Genomic DNA, 19,902 nt, shown 5'->3' on the forward strand with positions numbered 1-19,902 from the left:
TGAACAGAACCGGTGACAAAGGGCAGCCCTGCCGGAGTCCAACATGCACCGGGAACAGGTCTGACTTACTGCCGGCAATGCGAACCAGACTCCTGCTCCGTTCGTACAGGGACCGGACAGCCCTTAGCAAAGAGCCCCGAACCCCATACTCCCGAAGCACCCCCCACAGAATACTACGGGGGACACGGTCGAATGCCTTCTCCAGATCCACAAAGCACATGTGGACTGGTTGGGCAAACTCCCATGAACCCTCGAGCACCCTATGAAGGGTATAGAGCTGGTCCAGTGTTCTGCGACCAGGACGAAAACCGCATTGTTCCTCCTGGATCCGAGGTTCGACTATTGGTCGAATTCTCCTCTCCAGTACCCTGGAGTAAACCTTCCCTGGGAGGCTGAGAAGTGTGATTCCCCTATAATTGGGGCACACTCTCCGGTCCCCTTTCTTAAAAAGAGGGACCACCACCCCAGTCTGCCACTCCAGAGGCACTGTCCCCGACCGCCACGCGATGTTGCAGAGGCGTGTCAACCAAGACAGCCCCACAACATCCAGAGACTTGAGATACTCAGGGCGGATCTCATCCACCCCCGGTGCCTTGCCACCGAGGAGCTTGCAAACCACCTCAGTGACTTCGGCTTGGGTAATGGACGAGTCCACCTCTGAGTCATCAGCCTCAGTCTCCTCAGTGGAAGACATGACGGTGGGATTGAGGAGATCCTCAAAGTATTCCTTCCACCGCCCGACAATGTCCCCAGTCGAGGTCAACAGCTCCCCACCCGCACTGTAAACAGTGTTGGCAGAGTACTGCTTCCCCCTCCTGAGGCGCCGGACGGTTTGCCAGAATTTCTTCGAGGCCGACCGATAGTCCTTCTCCATGGCCTCCCCGAACTCCTCCCAGTTCCGAGTTTTTGCCTCCGCAACTGCCCGAGCTGCAGCACGCCTGGCCTGCCGATACCCGTCAGCTGCCTCGGGAGTCCTGGAGGTTAACATGGCCCGATAGGACTCCTTCTTCAGCTTGACGGCATCCCTTACTTCCGGTGTCCACCACCGGGTTCGGGGATTGCCGCCACGACAGGCACCGGAGACCTTGCGGCCACAGCTCCGAACAGCTGCGTCCACAATGGAGGTAGAGAACATGGTCCACTCAGACTCAATGTCCCCCGCCTCCCTCGGAAGCTGTGAAAAGCTCTCCCGGAGGTGGGAGTTAAAGACCTCCCCGACAGAGTGCTCGGCCAGACGTTCCCAGCAGACCCTCACCATACGTTTGGGCCTGCCAGGTCTGTCCAGCTTCCTCCTCCGCCAGCGGATCCAACTCACCACCAGGTGGTGATCAGTTGACGGCTCAGCCCCTCTCTTCACCCGAGTGTCCAAGACATAGGGCCGGAGATCAGATGAAACGACTACAAAGTCTATCATTGACCTCCGACCTAAGGTGTCCTGGTGCCACGTGCACTTATGGACACCCCTATGCTCGAACATGGTGTTCGTTATGGACAAACCGTGACTAGCACAGAAGTCCAATAACAAAACACCACTCGGGTTCAGATCGGGGAGGCCGTTCCTCCCAACCACGCCCCTCCAGGTGTCACTGTCATCTCCCACGTGAGCATTGAAGTCCCCCAGTAACACAATGGAGTCCCCAGTCTGAGCACTCCTCAGTACCTCTCCCAGGGACTCCAAGAAGGCCGGATACTCTATACTGCTATTTGGGCCATAGGCACAAACAACAGCAAGAGCCCTCTCCCCAATCCGAAGGCGCAGCGAGGCGACCCTCTCGTTCACTGGGGTAAACTCCAACACATGGTGGCTGAGCTGGGGCGCTATAAGCAAGCCCACACCAGCCCGCCGCCGCTCACCACGGGCGACTCCAGAGAAGTGGAGAGTCCAGCCCCTCTCGAGGAGCTGGGTTCCAGAGCCCAAGCTGTGCGTGGAGGTGAGCCCGACTATCTCTAGCCGGTACCTCTCAACCTCCCGCACAAGCTCAGGCTCTTTCCCCCCCAGCGAAGTGACATTCCATGTCCCAACAGCCAGCCGCTGTGTCCGGGGATCAGGTCGTCGAGGCCCCTGCCTTCGACTGCCACCCAATCCACATTGCACCAGTCCCCTACTGCTACCTCTGTGGGTGGTGAACCCACAGGAGGTCGGGCCCACGTCACCTCTTCGGGCTGAGCCCGGCCGGGCCCCATGGGCAAAGGCCCGGCCATCAAGCGCTTGCATACGAGCCCCAACCCCGGGCCTGGCTCCAGGGTGGGGCCCCGGCTGCGTCATCCCGGGCGACGTCACGGTCCTCGGATTTTTCTCCATAGGGGTTTTGGTGAACTGCTCTTAGTCTGGCCTGTCACCTAGGACCTGTCTGCCTTGGGAAACCCTGACAGGGGCATAATGCCCCCGACAACATAGCTCCTAGGATCATTCAAGCACACAAACCCCTCCACCACAATAAGGTGGCAGTTCAAGGAGGGGAGAACAATTTATTGTTATTGATTATTGAGTTGCATTTTTATATGTAGGATTGTTTGTGTCTTGTTGACACTCCTTGTAATTTGGTCGTTACTGCTAAAAGGAATAAATAAACCAAGTGATTGATAATTGATAGAGGGAGGCGTGTGCTTCTAAAGTGGTAGTGGGGTTTGCAAAAGGCAACAACTAAACAAAAACATGTCAGATCCGTCAGAGTGCATATGAGGCCATTAAGGTTTAAATTTAAATGTAAATCTGATCTCCTGATTTATGTTAAGCAGCTTCGTGACAATTTCCATTGTTAAAAGTGCTACACAAATAGAATAGAACTGAATTGGATAATAGAGATTGAGCTGAAAAAGAAAGCAGCAACTATATTAGTAATAATCTGCTGGCGGACTTGTTCTGTGAAGCGTATTTTATTTGGATTCTCTCATTTAAAGGGGGCATGTTATGAAAAACTCACTTTTTCAGTGCTTGTGCACAAACATTTGGGTATCTCGAGTGCCTACCAATCCACAAACTCTGAAATAAGACACCCAAGTCAGTTTCTTTTGTTCTGCCCATTTCAGAAAACATGAGCTTCAACAAGCTGTTCAGATTTGTCTCCACTTTCTATGTCATAAGTAGAGCTCATTAACAGTTATTCCACAAAATCAAGTCGTACATGAGCTGATAGCCGGCGAGGCGCATAGCACCGTGTTGGCTATATTGAGATTGAGTGGAATAGCTGTTTTATTCTATCCACATTCACTGGATTTTGAGAAACAGAGCATTTTTATTCTTATTTTTTGCTAATTCGATAATAAAAACTTTATAACAAACGTCCGACAAAATCATTTCCACTTAGACGGACTTCTTAAAAACCTATCAATGGCTGCACGAATTGATTTTAGTGTTCTTTTTTTGTACAAAGTGCCGTCTTGCTGTCGTGCTGAGGTATAGAATAGCTTCAGACATTTATTCAATTCTTCCTCGGACATTTCAGTGATGTAATTTTCAAACTTCTTTGAGCTTTTGAACCAGTCTGAAAAAATTCAACAAATTTCAATGCTTAAAGATGGCAAATGTAAACAAATCAGCGAAATGACAGGAGCAATTTGTGAAAAATGTGATAATAATAATTCTTGAAAAATAAAAAAAAACAAAGATACGGTACGTTCTTACCATCAAAAACTTTCATTCCATATTTTGTTGCTTTTTTTGTATTCTTTGGGGGTTTTGTTTTCAAATAGAGTTTTTATTTCATCCTTGGTTGATTCACTATACATGCTGCCATTTTGTTTTTCTCTACTCACAGTATATGAGTTGATAGCCTAGTAGCAGAGTAGCCAATCAGAGTGCACGATTGCTCATATCCAGTGAATGTGGATCGAATAATTAGAAGTATATCACCTCCTCATCTGAGTATCTCCACTCATGGCTTGAAAACTTCCTTTGTGAATAAATATTCATGAGGAAAGTGCTACCTGATTGGCTGTAGGAAGAGGGGGTGGGGTGAACAGCAGTTCATTATCATTTAAAGGGACAGGTTGTTCCTCAAATCAGCCGTTTTGAACAGGGCTGTTTAGACGGGGTGAAGGGAGCTGTGGGGATTTAACCTTTTGTTATTTTGATCAAAGAATGTCACAGACATTTCATTAAGACCTCAGGGAACTGTGTCAACTTGTGGAAAAGGGGTATCATATGTCACCTTTAATGTAGGGTTTACATTAAATGCTGTAGAAGTATTGAGAGAAGTACTGTCAAGGGTCCTTAATCATAGTCATGTATAAACATTTGCATTCTTTTTTTTGTTATTAAAATGGACTGAAATTACACAGCACGCTTTCTGTCAGAGATGCAGATTTTCCAATAATTTTCTCCCCCAACCTTACCAGATCGGCATCCAGACTGAGTCTGCATGTGTATTTTAATTACCCACTGTTTGTGTTTGTGTTGCTTTCCCTGAGAAATCAGAGATCTGGTGTTATGTAATCAATTGTGCGCTGGTCATGTTGGTTCTGTGTATATTCTAGTTTATTTACACACGAACACTCATGCCCCTTTTCCACCAAAGCAGTTCCAGGGCTGGTTCGGGGCCAGTGCTTAGTTTGGAACCGGGTTTTCTGTTTCCACTGACAAAGAACTGGCTCTGGGGCCAGAAAAAACGGTTCCAGGCTAGCACCAACTCTCTGCTGGGCCAGAGGAAAGAACCGCTTACGTCAGCGGGGGGACGGAGTTGTTAAGACCAACAACAATAACAACACTGCGAAAGATCGCCATTTTTAAGCGACGAGAAGCAGCAGCTGTACAAACGCGAAGTCATCCATTATTATTATTATTGTTGTTGCTGCTGCTGCTTCTTCCGTGTTGTTTTTGCTTCGATATTCGCGCCAAGGTTTATGCAAATGTAGCAACGTAACTGACGTATACAGCGACGTAATGATGTATACAACAACGTAACTGACATATACAGCGACGTAATGATGTGTCTTCCGTTAGCACCGCGAGCTATGGAAAAGCAAACTGGTTCTCAGCTGGCTCGCAAGTTGAACGAGTTGTGAACCAGCACCAGCACTGGCCCCGAACCAGCCCTGGAACTGATTTGGTGGAAAAGGGGTATAAGTGAGGCTGGGGTTCACAACAACCAGTCGTCACTGTTACCCCTTTTCCACCAAATTAGTTCCAGGGCTGGTTCGGGGCCAGTGCTGGTGCTGGTTCACAACTCGTTTAACTTGCAAGCCAGCTGAGAACCAGTTTGCTTTTCCATAGCTCGCGGTGCTAACGGAAGACACGTCGTTATGTCGCTGTATACGTCATTACGTCGCTGTATACGTCAGTTACGTCGCTACGTTTACATAAACCTTGGCGCGAATATCAAAGCAAAAACAACATGGAAGAAGCAGCAGCAACAACAACAACAATAATAATAATAATAATGGATGACTTCGCGTTTGTACAGCTGCTGCTTCTCGTCACTTAAAAATGGCGATCTTTCGTGGTCTTGTTATTGTTGTTGGTCTTAACAACTCCGCCCCCCCCCCCGCTGACGTAAGCGGTTCTTTCCTCTGGCCCAGCAGAGAGTTGGTGCTAGCCTGGAACCGTTTTTTCTGGCCCCAGAGCCAGTTCTTTGTCAGTGGAAACAGAAAACCCAGTTCCAAACTACAGGGTCTCTGCACATTTCTGACCAGCAAAAATAATACTTTTTAAGACCATTTTAAGACCACTGAGTATAAAAAATAAGAGCACTACCGCGGAACAAATACGTACAGTAAAAAAAAAAAAAAAGCACACTCTAGGTTAAGTTCAAAGCATTTTTTTTTAATAAAAAATGTGCATCTTCAGTTTACAAAACAGAACATTAGCTGCCTTCTCGATATTTTAATAGTAGGGTACTGCTGTAAACATAAACAGTGAGGAAACAAATTGATCTTCAGTTAACAAAACAGAACATTAACTGCTTTCTCAATATTTTAATAGTAGGGTACTGCCATGAACAAACAGTGAGGAAGCAAGGAAGTTTGACTACTGATCGAACTGCCTCTGGGGACTGTTGTTGCCCGACTAGCAGCATAGCGCATATGCTTTTCCCCTTTCGAGTGAGCGTCAAGGGCTTTACAGCCCATTGTTGTTAACTTGATGTCTTTCCGACATACCTTACATCTCGCTTCATATTCTGAAGTTGCTGTTGTTAGCCAACTTTTGTATTTTGGCTCCTCAAGCCACTTGTTACTAAACTTACACTTCCCCATCTCCGTTCATGTTCAAGTTCAACCACTTCTTCCTCGTCTGCTCTACTCTCAATGGTTCTACTACCAGTGTTGGGCACGTTACTTTCAAAAAGTAATTAGTTATAGTTACTAGTTACTTTTCCCAAAAAGTAACTGAGTTAGTAACGGAGTTACTTTGTCATAAAAGTAACTAATTACCAGAGAAAGTAATTATTCCGTTACATTTTGTTCCCCCTCAAAAAAAAAATCATTCAATTAGTGTAATCATAATAAAAGTGAATGTTAAATGTGTTTAATGACTGAAATGGACACTTAACAGAACCAATTAGCAATGTTATCTACACTATATTAATATTTTTGTGGGACAATGTGAGAAGACTATCAAATGTAATATATTTCTGTAGTTATTAAAATTGTTACTAATTACTGGCCACTGACGAGGACAAACGCTTTGTTCCTCGACATAATGTGCATTGCACGTAAACACTCTTGCCTTTTATTTCAAGTAATGAAAAGTCCTGGCTGTATTTCCAGTGTGAAAGCGCAGTGCTGGGCTGACCGCTCGCCATCGCTGGGTCTTCTGATTGAAAGAGCGCGCAGTAGTGCAGTAGGCGTGGCCTACCTACGTATGTTGTCCAAATCTACTCTGATTGGCTTACTGTGCCGTTGTCTCGTGTCTCCCCGCCCCACACGAAAGCAGAGTAAAGAAAGGCTGAGCGAGCAGCGTGCCAGATGAGAACAGCTTTAATAAAGTAACGCATAGTATTTTATTGTAAGTAACGGGAACGGCGTTATAACGATTTAAAAAGTAATTAGTTAGATTACTCGTTACTAAAAAAGTAACGCCGTTAGTAACGCCGTTTATTTCTAACGCCGTTATTCCCATCACTGTCTACTACATGGATAAAAGAACACACTGCCCCCTGTGGCGTGGTTCCTGCGCTATTAGAACTAGTGCTAGACACACAACGGCTCTTGTGCTACTTGTTCAGCATCTTGATAACAAACGACGCTGGTTGAATAAATAACGTTAGCGCGGAAAAAAAATCCAGACATATGTTTTTTTTTCATTTACCGTAGGCTACCCGGATGAAATTTAATACCTCCCATGTGAAATTTAATACCATAGCTCAAAAAATAGCGAAATATAATGCTTTTTAAGACCTTAAAAAACACACATTAAAAATAAGACTTTTTAAGACTTTTTAAGGATCCGCGGAGACCCTGAACTAAGCACTGGCCCCGAACCAGCCCTGGAACTGCTTTGGTGGAAAAGGGGCATTATTCACACCATTCTTACGACCCTCAGTGGTGCTCTTGCACTCAGTTCCACAAAAGTACAATACTCCTCTTTGTTAACATTTGTTAGTTGCCAACAAAGAGACCTTGTGTAGATTTTTAGATCTTTGATAGACAGGGGATAGTCCCTGCTAGCTCATTTATACCAGCCGCCCTTGCACACATCATACACAAGTTACGTCCCTTTAGCCCGAGTCCTGCAACTGAGATCCCTCTCTGTGGCGCGCAGACTGTTGAGACGGCAGAGCTAATACACAGATGGAATGAAATTTAAGTCAGAAATGTGCAAAACTGGAACGGTTACCATGATTCATTCAGCACATTTTATACAGTTTTACATGATTTTATAGCTATTTTTAGGTATGGTGTTATTAGTTTCTAATATTTTAGCTGTAATGTATGATGTTAAAGGCAGATCTACTTACAATTGGAATAATTCTTCAGCTTACTACCTCGAAAAACAGATTTACACCAAATATGAACAAATGTGTGCTCTACCATTACCGCTGCTCGATACACAGCTTTTTATCCTATCAGTGACAGATTTTGGTCGGCACAGTGGTGTAGTGGTTAGCACTGTCGCCTCACAGCAAGAAGGTTCTGGGCTTGGAGCCCAGCGGCCGACTGAGGTCTTTCTGTGTGGAGTTTGTATGTTCTCCCCATGTCTGTGTGGGTTTCCTCCAGAGTCGAAAGACATGCCCTTAGGTTAACTGGTTACTCTAAATTGCCCATAGGTGTGAATGGTTGTGTGTTACAGGCCAAGTTTACATTAGACCGTATCTGTCTCGTTTTCTTCGCGGATGCACTGTCCGTTTACATTAAACCGCCTGGAAACGCCGGGAAACGGGAATCCGCCAGGGTCCACGTATTCAATCTAGATCGTGTCTGGTCCGGTGCTGTGTAAACATTGAGAATACGCGGATACACTGTGCTGAGCTCTAGCTGGCGTCGTCACTGGACAACGTCACTGTGACATCCACCTTCCTGATTCGCTGGCGTTGGTCATGTGATACGACTGCTGAAAAACGACGCGGACTTCCGCCTTGTATCACCTTTCATTAAAGAGTATAAAAGTATGAAAATACTGCAAATACTGATGCAAATACTGCCCATTGTGTAGTTATGATTGTCTTTAGGCTTGCCATCCTTCCACTTGCAAGTGGTAAGTGACATGCGCTGGGATCACACACACAGCGGCTCAGTCCCGAATCACCGCTTGTGCACTTCACTCGCGCGCTGTGTGAGCTGCGCAGGGCCGGAGTGCGCACCCTCCAGAGGGCACTCGCTGTTCAGGGCGGAGTGATTTGGAGCGCAGGATGCCTGCGGAGCCGAGCGTATCCGTGTATTGGTGTTGCTGTGTGCACGCGAATCATGTATTGGTGTTGCTGTGTGCACACTAATCATTTTAAAAACGTTAATCTGATGATCCGCTGATACGGTCTAATGTAAACCCCACCTCAGTCTAGACCATCCTAGGCTGGGGGCCGTCTAGCCTGGGGTTAGCCGTTTGAGTTCTCTATTTAGTTGTACTTTATATGGTTGGCTTGTTTCCTTGGCTGTTTGAGTATTGATACGTCAACAGAATATTTCACGAAGTATTGTTGTCACTTGTTCAGTTGGCACTAGAACTTTCTTGTCTAGAACTTCAGCACTTCATATACCAGACTTCTGCACTCGTTGTACGTCGCTCTGGATAAGAGCATCTGCTAAATGCCATGTAATGTAATGTAATGTAATGTGTGTGTGGGGAAGCTGTGGCAAGCCTAGCAAGCCAGCAGTAAATTAAGTGTGCTCATGACAGATGCAGTAAGAGGCTGGTAACCGACAGGCCAATTGGCCTTCAGGGCGTTGACGATAAATAGATAGATGGAATTAGAGAGATAAAATTACACATGTTCATGTCACCATTCAGGAGCAAAACACTAAGGGCATATCTGATCATAATTTATCATGTAATTTACTGAAATTACCCGTGTTATTTATCTCTTCAGCAATCAATATAGACATTTGTCTTGGAAAATTCACACTAAGCAGCATTTTCATGCTTCACTCATCCGTCTAATCTCCCTGATTCCCTGCTGGATATACAGTATGTATTGCTGTATACGGTATGCAGAGGGACTTCTAGGCGTTCTGAGAAGGCCCAAACATATCAGCATTTCAAATGTTATATTTCATTTCTTTCATTTTTTAATTTCTTTCATAATTTCATGATAATTATTCTCTTCTAATTCGAATTTGGCCTCATTTTCTATCAAATTTGCTTCAGAAATGAAAGGGTTACTGTCCTGAAAACATTAAAATCGAGTTATCCAATGAGACTGTTTTTGTTTGTTGTCTCCAGGCTGAGAAGAGTTTAGAGCTGCTCACTCACTGGTTAGGAATTAATTGCCTGGACAGAAGGCCATGGCAGTGTATGTTTATGTAGGAAGTGACAGATGAATTAACCAAGCCGATTTTGATTTATAGTCGGAGGGACCAAAAATGTATCACCCTAGACCTTCTCGAAGTCCAACGTTAGCTTAACTGCGAGTCGGCGCCATCAGCGTGGCAGTGACGTCACCTTCCAGACAGTGTAGCGTTCATCAGTAGTGTTAATGAATGCTAATAAAGTGGTCTAGCCAGTGCTATCGAAGGCAAGTAGTACATGCTAACAACAACGCTGTAAGAATTTGCAGAAGGCATGTTCTCAAATTTAATTGTTGCATGTGCTGTAGATTATATTTGTCTGTGTTCTCTATGTTCGTAATCGTTTTCTCAATTTGTAAGACGCAACTACGTGTTGTCGAACTGATATATGTGTTTTCTGCATTTGTGAGTGTTGTCTTAATTGGGAAGTGTTGTGGCCTCTTTCAGCCACCATACACAACATTGCTGAACTCTTGAGTCTGAGTTTCTATAACAGCAGCTCTGACAGTAGCACAGACTCACAAAGAAAATCACAGGTTTATATTAATCCATGTGTTTGAATACGTTATTGTTTCTATAGTAACAACATGGACAGGAACTTGTATAGTAGATGCTCCACATCAGAAGATTAAAAACCATGTAATTAACAGTTATTCCACGAAACTGAGTTGTACATGAGCTGATAGCCAACGAGGCGTGTAGCACCAAATTGGCTATCAGCCATGTACGATGAGATTGAGTAGAATAACTGTTTTATTCTATCCACATTCACTGGATTTTGAGAAACAGAGCATTTTTATTTTTTGTTAATTTGATAAATAAAAACTTCATACAAAACATCCAACAAAATCATTTCCGCTTACTCGGACTTCTTAAAAACCTATCAATGGCTGCATGAATTGACTTTAGTGTTGTTTTTTTGTAGAAAGTGCCGTCTTGCTGTCGTGCCGAGGTATAGAATAGCTTTAGACATTTATTGAATTCTTCCTTGGACATTTCAGTGATATACTTTTCAAACTTCTTTGAGTTTTTGAACCAGTCTAATCAACTAATTTTAATGCTTAATGATGAATAATGTAAACAAACTGGCGAAATGACAGGAGCAATTTGTGAAAAATGCGATAATAATTATTTTTTTCGCGGTCTGGTTTCCATCAAATCCTGCGCTCTGATTGGCTGGCGAGTGGGTCCGTATCCTATGATACGGACCCCGGTTATGGACCTCTGGCGACTTGCTCGTTCACAACAACAACAAACATAGCAGCATTTTTTGTCAACATTTATCTTTTTTTTATAAGATTTATTTATAAGATTAATAAAAATCTTATAAATTTTTGCCAGCATTTCTCAGGAAAATAGCATTAATTTTACAGCATGGATGGCGATAACGACAGTGTTCACAGCGAAAGCGAGTTTTACTACCCTGAGGAAGAAGAAATAAAAGAAAACATTTCAGGAGAAAGCTAAAAACCTGTAACTGTTGCTAACGCCGAGCAAAAACATGGCTGAATCCTGAATGACTCAATTTTGTATAAATAGGGGACTACATAGGCGGCAAAATGTAGTTTTTTTTTCCTGCCATGGAAGTGCACTTGTATACCGAGGAGGAAGCCATTTGCATTACAGCCGTGAATGAGGATTCAAAATGGTGGCTCAGCTCGGTTTTCCCTTTCGGGCGCTCTCGTTTTCTGTTAGAATTTGGTAAAGAAAAAAATAAATATATTATTTACCAGCTTAAGGTCGGTCCGTATGGTGAAATACCGTGACCTTGGCCTTGAATACTGACCTTGGCCCAGAGAGCCTCGCTCAGTACTTTCAAGACCTCGGCCATGGTATTTCACTATACGGACCTCCCAGCTGGTAAATAACATATATTATTTCAAAAATATAAAAAGATACATTCTTACCATCAAATACTTTCACTCCATATTTTGTTGCTTTTTTTGTGTATTTTTTGGGGTTTTGTATTCGAGTAGAGTTTTTATTTCATCCTTGGTTGGTTCAGCAACACGCTCCGCCATTTTGTTTTTCTCTACTCACGGTATATGAGCTGATAGCCTAGTAGTAGAGTAGCCAATCAGAGCATGCTATTGCTCATATCCAGTGGATGTGGATAGAATAATCATTGATATAGTGATGTTTTCTGTGAGGAGGTGTTTATTGAGGATTTTTATAAGGAGTCTTCAATGTCGGCACTTTGTAACAGTCAGAGGTCAAGCTGTAACTTTAATTTTACCGACACTGGGAAAGTCTTTAAAATAAAGGGGTTTACAAGCTGTATATAATAATGCTTTTGTCTTATTACCTCCAAGACTGAGAAGAGAAACAAGTGAGGGAATGGATATTTATAGCTGCTATAATGTAAGGGATAACTTGTTTTGTGGATGTTCCTCAACATTAATGCTATTATGAATGGATGAAACGTATGACATGCCATTCGATAATAATAAAATATATAATACTGCTGTGCAAGGTGTAAAATTTATTATGGAATAAGTGATGGGAGTAAATTCTGCACTTGAAAAATACTTTATTTTTACACAGTGTGTGTGTGTGTGGTCAGTGCAGGGTGATTCTGAGCTCTGCTACATGACAGTTACTGAGTGTGAGATAAGTACGACTGATCTCTGTGCCACAGGGACACGAGGGAAAGATAATGTGACAGATGGCCCTCCTTTGGGTTTAAATGGCAGCCATGAGCTGAACTGCACAGATATAGAAAGACTGGGACACAGTAAAGTGAGGACACACGCACTCACCGTGGATGTTAGCCTTTCCAAAGCTTTCATCTGCAGAATTTCTCCACAGATATCCCGTTTTCCTTCGGGATCCTCTTCGGGACTGGAGAAAAAGACAAATAAACACACAGACAGCCAAATCAAACATGGCAATAGTAACCAACACACACACACACACACACACACACACACACACACACACACACACACACACACACACACAGGTTTAAAGCCTCAGCTCTGCACTGCCCCCTTCTGACTAGTAGTCTCTGCACTCCACCGCACTCAGCATGATAAACCTCAGCTAGCCATTTGTCTCCATTTGGACATTTTATACAAGCGTTCTTGACTCAAGCATCCGTGAAAATATCAGTCCACCTCCAGAACAAACTCAACACGGCCCACAGAGAATACTCGACACGAGGATACAGTGACGATAAGACCAAGCTGCTAGAAGAGGACAAACACGCATTTCATGAAAAGGAAATAAAAAAGTAGACTTACTGAGAGGCTTTGTCACTTTATGAAAGGCAACAGAATACCAAAAAAATAGATCAGAATGTTTGAGGCATAACCGAGTTCTGCTACGCCGTCAAAATCATCCTATAATCATAATATTTGGTTCAAACATTGACTCAAATACGTCAAACATACAGTACTAGTCAAATTTTGGACTCATTCATAGGCTTTTCTGCATTGTAGAACAATACTGAAGACATCAAAACTATGAAATAACATCTGGAACATATCTGGAATTATGTGGTAAACTATTGCACACTATTGGCATTATCTTAGCCGGCTTCATGAGGTAATCGCCTGGAATGCTTTTCAATTAACAAGTGTGCCTCGTCAAAAGTTAATTAGTGCAATTTCTCGCCTTCTTAATGTGTTTGAGATTAAACAGTAAATAATAACAATAGGGCGGCACGGTGGTGTAGTGGTTAGCGCTGCCGCCTCACAGCAAGAAGGTCCGGGTTCGAGCCCCGTGGCCGGCGAGGGCCTTTCTGTGCGGAGTTTGCATGTTCTCCCCGTGTCCGCGTGGGTTTCCTCCGGGTGCTCCGGTTTCCCCCACAGTCCAAAGACATGCAGGTTAGGTTAACTGGTGACTCTAAATTGACCGTAGGTGTGAATGTGAGTGTGAATGGTTGTCTGTGTCTATGTGTCAGCCCTGTGATGACCTGGCGACTTGTCCAGGGTGTACCCCGCCTTTCGCCCGTAGTCAGCTGGGATAGGCTCCAGCTTGCCTGCGACCCTGTAGAACAGGATAAAGCGGCTAGAGATGATGAGATGAGATGAGATAATAACAATACAGTAAACAGCCCTATTCAACACCACAACTGTAGTAATCCATATTATATCAAGAACCGCTCGACTAAGTAAAGAGAAACAACATCCATCATTACTTTAAGACATGAAGTGACTTTTAATGAATAAAAATGAAGAAAAAACTTTGAATTTGAAGGTGTGTCCGAACTTTTGACTAGCACATGTAAAGAAATGCTGTCGACCAGAGGTGGACAGTAATGAAGTACATTTACTTGAGTACTGTACTTAAGTACACTTTGAGTATCTGTACTTTACTTGAGTATTTTTTTTTGGAAACTTATGACTTTAGCTTTACATTTGAAAGGCAAATATCATACTTTTTACTCTACTTCATTTCTATCAAGGTCCTCATTACTCGTTACTATGAAGCAGATCTGAAAGTGGATTTTTTTTCTTTTCTTTTCTAAAACGTGATTTTTTTTTGTCTCCGGTGACACTGAGACAGCCGATCAGTAATCACTATGGTCACGTCACATCCATAGACTGTATAAAATCAAATTCAGTGATTTCTCAGCAGCGTTATTTAACATGGTCAGTTGTTGGGAGAACAAAAGGAGGCGGTTCTTCTGGAGAATGCACGCACCCATGGCCATACCTATGGTAGAACCCATGTTTCAGTTTTCTGAAAGGATTAAAGATTAATTTTGTTTTAAATTTTTGCTTCGTTTGCCTAAAACAAACCACATAACGGCCTACAAAAACTCACCGTCCAACCTGCAGAAGCGTTTTATTCCAAGAGAAATCTTGCAATGAAGTTGTCTGTGCTTTTAGAGCTAGCGATAACGTTGCAATAGTTATGTAGTCTGGTTAGTCAAATTACTTTCTATGGATTTGCCCACCAAGTTGCCGTAGCCTTGTCCACGGCTAACGTTTACACATAGCTAGTTAACTTGGACACTGTTGGTTAGGATGTAAAAACAGAGTTACGCTAACATGAATAACGTTAACTTACCTGAAGTGCTTTCAGAAATACATTTTAGCATAATCTTGCCAAATAAACAGAATGTAGAAATCTTTCTTTTCTAGTAATGTTAGCTACCCGATATGAGTTCGAGTTTGAAAAGAGTTTGCTAGCGTGTCAGGAGCTTCACTGACTAGCTAGCTTAATGTTAAACCACCATGATGTCATAGCATGCGTTCATTTTGTGAAATCACATTTCTGTCTTTGGTGATGTTAACATTGTAGCTTTCGTGGCTTTGCATAATTACTATAGCTACTACGTATTTTAACGAATAGCCAAAGAGAAAAACTAGCTAGCATCTTATTGATGATTCTGATACTGCCAGAGCTGTGTCAGAACTCTACCATGCTGCTTTATGGGGGTGGGGAGGAGTGTTAAAATAAAAAAACAAAAAGAAAGAAAATGACAATGGATCTTTTTTGTCAATTCAGTTGCTTCATTTTGAAATATTCTACCAGGCGTTTATTCGACAGGTTCTACAAGTTAGTCAGTAAATCCAGTCGGTTGCTTCAGAGGCATTAGGTTTTGTAAGCATTGCGGCAATAATACAACAACGTGTTGACAGAAAATGTACTTTTAATACTTAAGTATTTTTAAAAGCAAGTACTTCAGTACTTTAACTTTCGTAAAAATTTGACTGTACAATTTTCACGTGTATCGGAGTAACATTTGACCAGTGGGATCTGTACTTTGATTTAAGTAATGAACTTGGGTACTTTGTCCACCTCTGCTAGAAACCAAAAATGGCTTAAAAATAACGAAATTAAATGTTCAAGATTAAAAAAAAAAACCACTATAAACAGCAGTAAGCCATAATAAATGAAACAAAGTCAGTATTTGGTGTGAGACGACCCTTTACTTTAAAAAAAAATAGTAGTCTGAGGTCCAGCGAGTGCAGTTTGATAAGGAAATGAGCTGTAGGTTTTACTGAGCATCTTACAGAACCAGCCACAGTTCTTCTGGACACTTTGACTGTCACACTCGCTTCTTCATTTTGCACCAAAACCCAGCAGCCTTCATTATGTTTTCTTTTTTAATCTGGAAAGCGCTCTCTTCTGGAATATGCTGCCCAGATACAAACATCGTAACATTTAACCTTGTGCTGGGGAAAACAAAAACAAAAAAACCCGAACGTTTGGAACTCTAAAATGTTTTTGTACTGACTTGATAATATAGAACGCATAAAATAGAAATCGATAACAAACTTTGTATGAAGACAATAGGGTGCCTAAGACTTTTGCACAGTACTGTATGCCACACTTTAGGGATGAAATTAGTCAATGAAGCGATGACAGAAAGGAGCAACAGCCAATCAGAAGAGAAAAAAGACTAAGAGCTTGAGAAAGTAAACAAAAGGAAGTCTGTGTTAACAGTATCATTACGATACTGTTAGAGAAAAAATGGATTCTTTCTGATCCGGTAAGGCATATACAGTATTTGTCCTCTAATTTGTACTAAGAAGTGAGTGGATGATAGATATCTGATCTATCCTCATTTATACTGAGGAACTTGTATTGTTAGCCAGTTGCTTTAGTTTAAGCTAACGAATAAAATAGCAAAGTAGCAGATACTGTTTTGTGAATGTACGTCAAACTTGACTGCAACACCACTGGGACGTACATTTCATCCACCAATCTGTGTGTTTTAGGGTGTATTCAGACCAGGATAGTTCGATAGTTCACTTGCTTTGGTCCGAGCCAAATTTTTTTTTATTTTTTCATTTTGGTGCGGTTCGCTTTCACACTGTACATTTTAGTAAGCGGACCAAAATCTGTCAACAAAGCCACGCGCCCTGAGGTCGTTCAGCTATTGGTCAGAGACGACACGCGCACAAAGCGTTAAGTTCAAAAGTAGTCATGGAGGCTTTCCGTGCTGTTATTCTTTTTAATGTCATCAAAGCTATATGTTTTTTCCAGTTTTTACTGTTTTCACAATTGTGCGATTACTATGCTGTTGTACAAGTAATTTATCAACGACGATGACAAAGGGCAAGGTGGCTACGGAGGATAGCGCTGATGAGCGCACATCATGTTGTGACAGTTCTGGCTCTTCACGCAATAGATGAATTTCTTTTTTGCGTCGCTAGTACCGCCACTTTTTGAAAGAATGTCCCTGATTTTAATGTAGGTCTGACGGAGTTTCTTCACTTTTAGCCGACATTGTTCTGGGGAGCGCGTGAACCCCTTCTCCTTCATTTTCTCACTGAATACAGCAAACACGTCGGCATTTTTGTGTGTTCTCTCCAAAAGCTCAGATATGTGGACATCTGCCCATATATCCACAAGGGTACGCGTTTCTTCCTCGGCCCACGTTTGCCCCCTACTCATTTTTTGTACTCTGTAGTCTAGCCTACCACTGGTCTGAATGACTGAACGACTGTTGTAAGGTTCCCTTGACAACCGAAACAGTGTTTGCACTTTGCGGTGGAGTGTCAAGACTCTGTTTCCCATAATGCTCGACAAACGACGGAAGCTCCCGAGGTACAAAAAAGCAAAACTGTCGGATTAGGTCCGGTCTGCTTTCACACCTCCGAAAGATCCGCACCAGGGTTCCTTTGGTCCGGACCGAGTCCGACCTTGCAGCTTGGTCTCGGTCCGCTTGTTTGGTCCGGACCAGAGTTCGGTGGTTTGTATTCAGACCAACCCAAAAGGTCCGGACCAAGGGAAATTTGGTTCGTTTGGTCGTTTGTTCCGGACCAAACAACGTAGGTGTGAATACGCCATTAGTCTCCAGATCTGATAGTTTTGTTCTCTACACCAGAGGTTCCTAACCTTGGTACTGGAGAACCCCTTGTCCTACACATTTTAGTGCTTTCCCTTATCCAAACACACCTGATTCAACCAAATTAATTAACACCCCTTCTTCAGTTGAAGTAGATGTATTAGAGCAGGGAAGGTACGAAAATGTGGAGGACAGGGGGTTGTCCAGGACCAGGGTTGGGAACATGTGCTCTATACTGCATTTTAGCTCACTAGAGTTCAGGTTCCCAATCCTGGTCCTGGAGAACCCCCTGTCCTATGTTTCTCCCAGCTTTAAAGCTATACTTCCTTTCAGATTTTTCAAGTGTGGGTCATAAAAAAAATTTTCCCCGACACCCAATTATTTTTGTTTAGTGGACCGAAAGCAACAGAATTTGAATCACAGACTTCCAATTTTATTAGGTTTTTTGAAATACAACAATTAATGACTGTAGGGCCACATGGCCCTAAATTCTCTGCTATTTTTCCTGCTTCACCGTGACCCAATTCAAGATACTACGTCATGCATCACGTGGTGGGCTTTCCCCATTCACACAAGGTATTGTGGGATACAAATTTGAAACAGGACAGAAAAATGGAGGACGTGAGTGTGCGAATGAAAAGTGAAAGACCGACTACAGTAACAGAAAGCGAGAAGAAATATATGTTATTTACCAGCTGGGAGGTCCGTATCGTGAAATATCGTGACCGAGGTCTTGAAAGTACTGACCGAGGCCCTCTGGGCCGAGGTCAGTATTCAAGGCCGAGGTCACGGTATTTCACCATACGGACCTCCCAGCTGGTAAATAATATATTTATTTTTTTCTTTACCAAATTCTAACAGAAAACGAGAGCGCCCGAAAGGAAAAAGTGAGCCGAGCCACCATTTTGAATCCTCATTCACGGCTGTAATGTAAATTGCTTCCTTCTCAGTATACAAGTGCACTTCCATGGCAGGAAAAAAAACTACATTTTGCCGCCTATGTAGTCCCCTATTTATACAAATAGGAGTCATTCAGGATTCAGCCATGTTTTTGCTCGGTGTTAGCAAATTATAGGTTTTAGCTTTCTCCTGAAATGTTTTATTTTATTTTATTTCTTCTTCCTCAGGGTAGTAAAACTCACTTTCGCTGTGAACACTGTCGTTATCGCTATCCATGCTGTAAAATTAATGCTATTGTCCTGAGAAATGCTGGCAAAAATTTATAAAATTTTTGATAATCTTATAAATAAATCTTATAAAAAAAGATAAATGTTGACAAAAAATGCTACTATGTTTGTTGTTGTGAACGAGCGAGTCACCAGAGGTCCATAACTGGGGTTCGTACCGTAGGATACGGACCCGCTCGTCAGCCAATCAGAGCGCAGGATTTGGACCACGAAAAAAATAAAAGACATTATGTTGCGAAGGAAAGGAAACACAGGACCAAACTAATAAATATCGACTGTGAACCTCGGCTGTGAAAAGTATGTGAACCTCTAGGATTAGCAGTTAATTTGAAGGTGAAATTAGAGTCAGGTGTTTTCAATCAATGGAATGACAGCCAGGTGTGAGTGGGCACCCTGTTTTATTTAAAGAACAGGGATCTATCAAAGTCTGATCTTCACAACACATGTTTGTGGAAGTGTATCATGGCACGAACAAAGGAGATTTCTGAGGACCTCAGAAAAAGCGTTGTTGATGCTCATCAGGCTGGAAAAGGTTACAAAACCATCTCTAAAGAGTTTGGACTCCACCAATCCACAGTCAGACAGATTGTGTACAAATGGAGGAAATTCAAGACCATTGTTACCCTCCCCAGGAGTGGTCAACCAACAAAGATCACTCCAAGAGCAAGGCGTGTAATAGTCGGCGAGGTCACAAAGGACCCCATGGTAACTTCTAAGCAACTGAAGGCCTCTCTCACATTGGCTAATGTTAATGTTCATGAGTCCACCATCAGGAGAACACTGAACAACAATGGTGTGCATGGCAGGGTTGCAAGGAGAAAGCCACTGCTCTCCAAAAAGAGCATTGCTGCTCATCTGCAGTTTGCTAAAGATCATGTGGACAAGCCAGAAGGCTATTGGAAAAATGTTTTGTGGATGGATGAGACCAAAATAGAACTTTTTGGTTTAAATGAGAAGTGTTATGTTTGGAGAAAGGAAAACACTGCATTCCAGCATAAGAACCTTTTCCCATCTGTGAAACATGGTGGTGGTAGTATCATGGTTTGGGCCTGTTTTGCTGCATCTGGGCCAGGACGGCTTGCCATCATC

At 42.9% G+C, this 19,902-nt stretch overlaps 1 protein-coding gene across 2 annotated transcripts in view; it reads right to left on the reverse strand.

The window, feature by feature from the left end:
• rapgef5a (Rap guanine nucleotide exchange factor (GEF) 5a) overlaps positions 1-19,902 on the reverse strand; it is a 238,688-nt gene that overhangs the window by 147,203 nt on the left and 71,583 nt on the right. For both annotated transcript variants that reach the window (XM_060942610.1, XM_060942609.1), the window contains exon 6: positions 12,639-12,720. In XM_060942610.1, coding sequence (XP_060798593.1) covers positions 12,639-12,720 — 82 coding nt within the window. The remainder of the gene's footprint in view (positions 1-12,638; positions 12,721-19,902) is intronic.

Source organism: Neoarius graeffei, chromosome 16 (assembly GCF_027579695.1).
Source record: "Neoarius graeffei isolate fNeoGra1 chromosome 16, fNeoGra1.pri, whole genome shotgun sequence".
Classification (NCBI taxonomy): domain Eukaryota; kingdom Metazoa; phylum Chordata; class Actinopteri; order Siluriformes; family Ariidae; genus Neoarius; species Neoarius graeffei.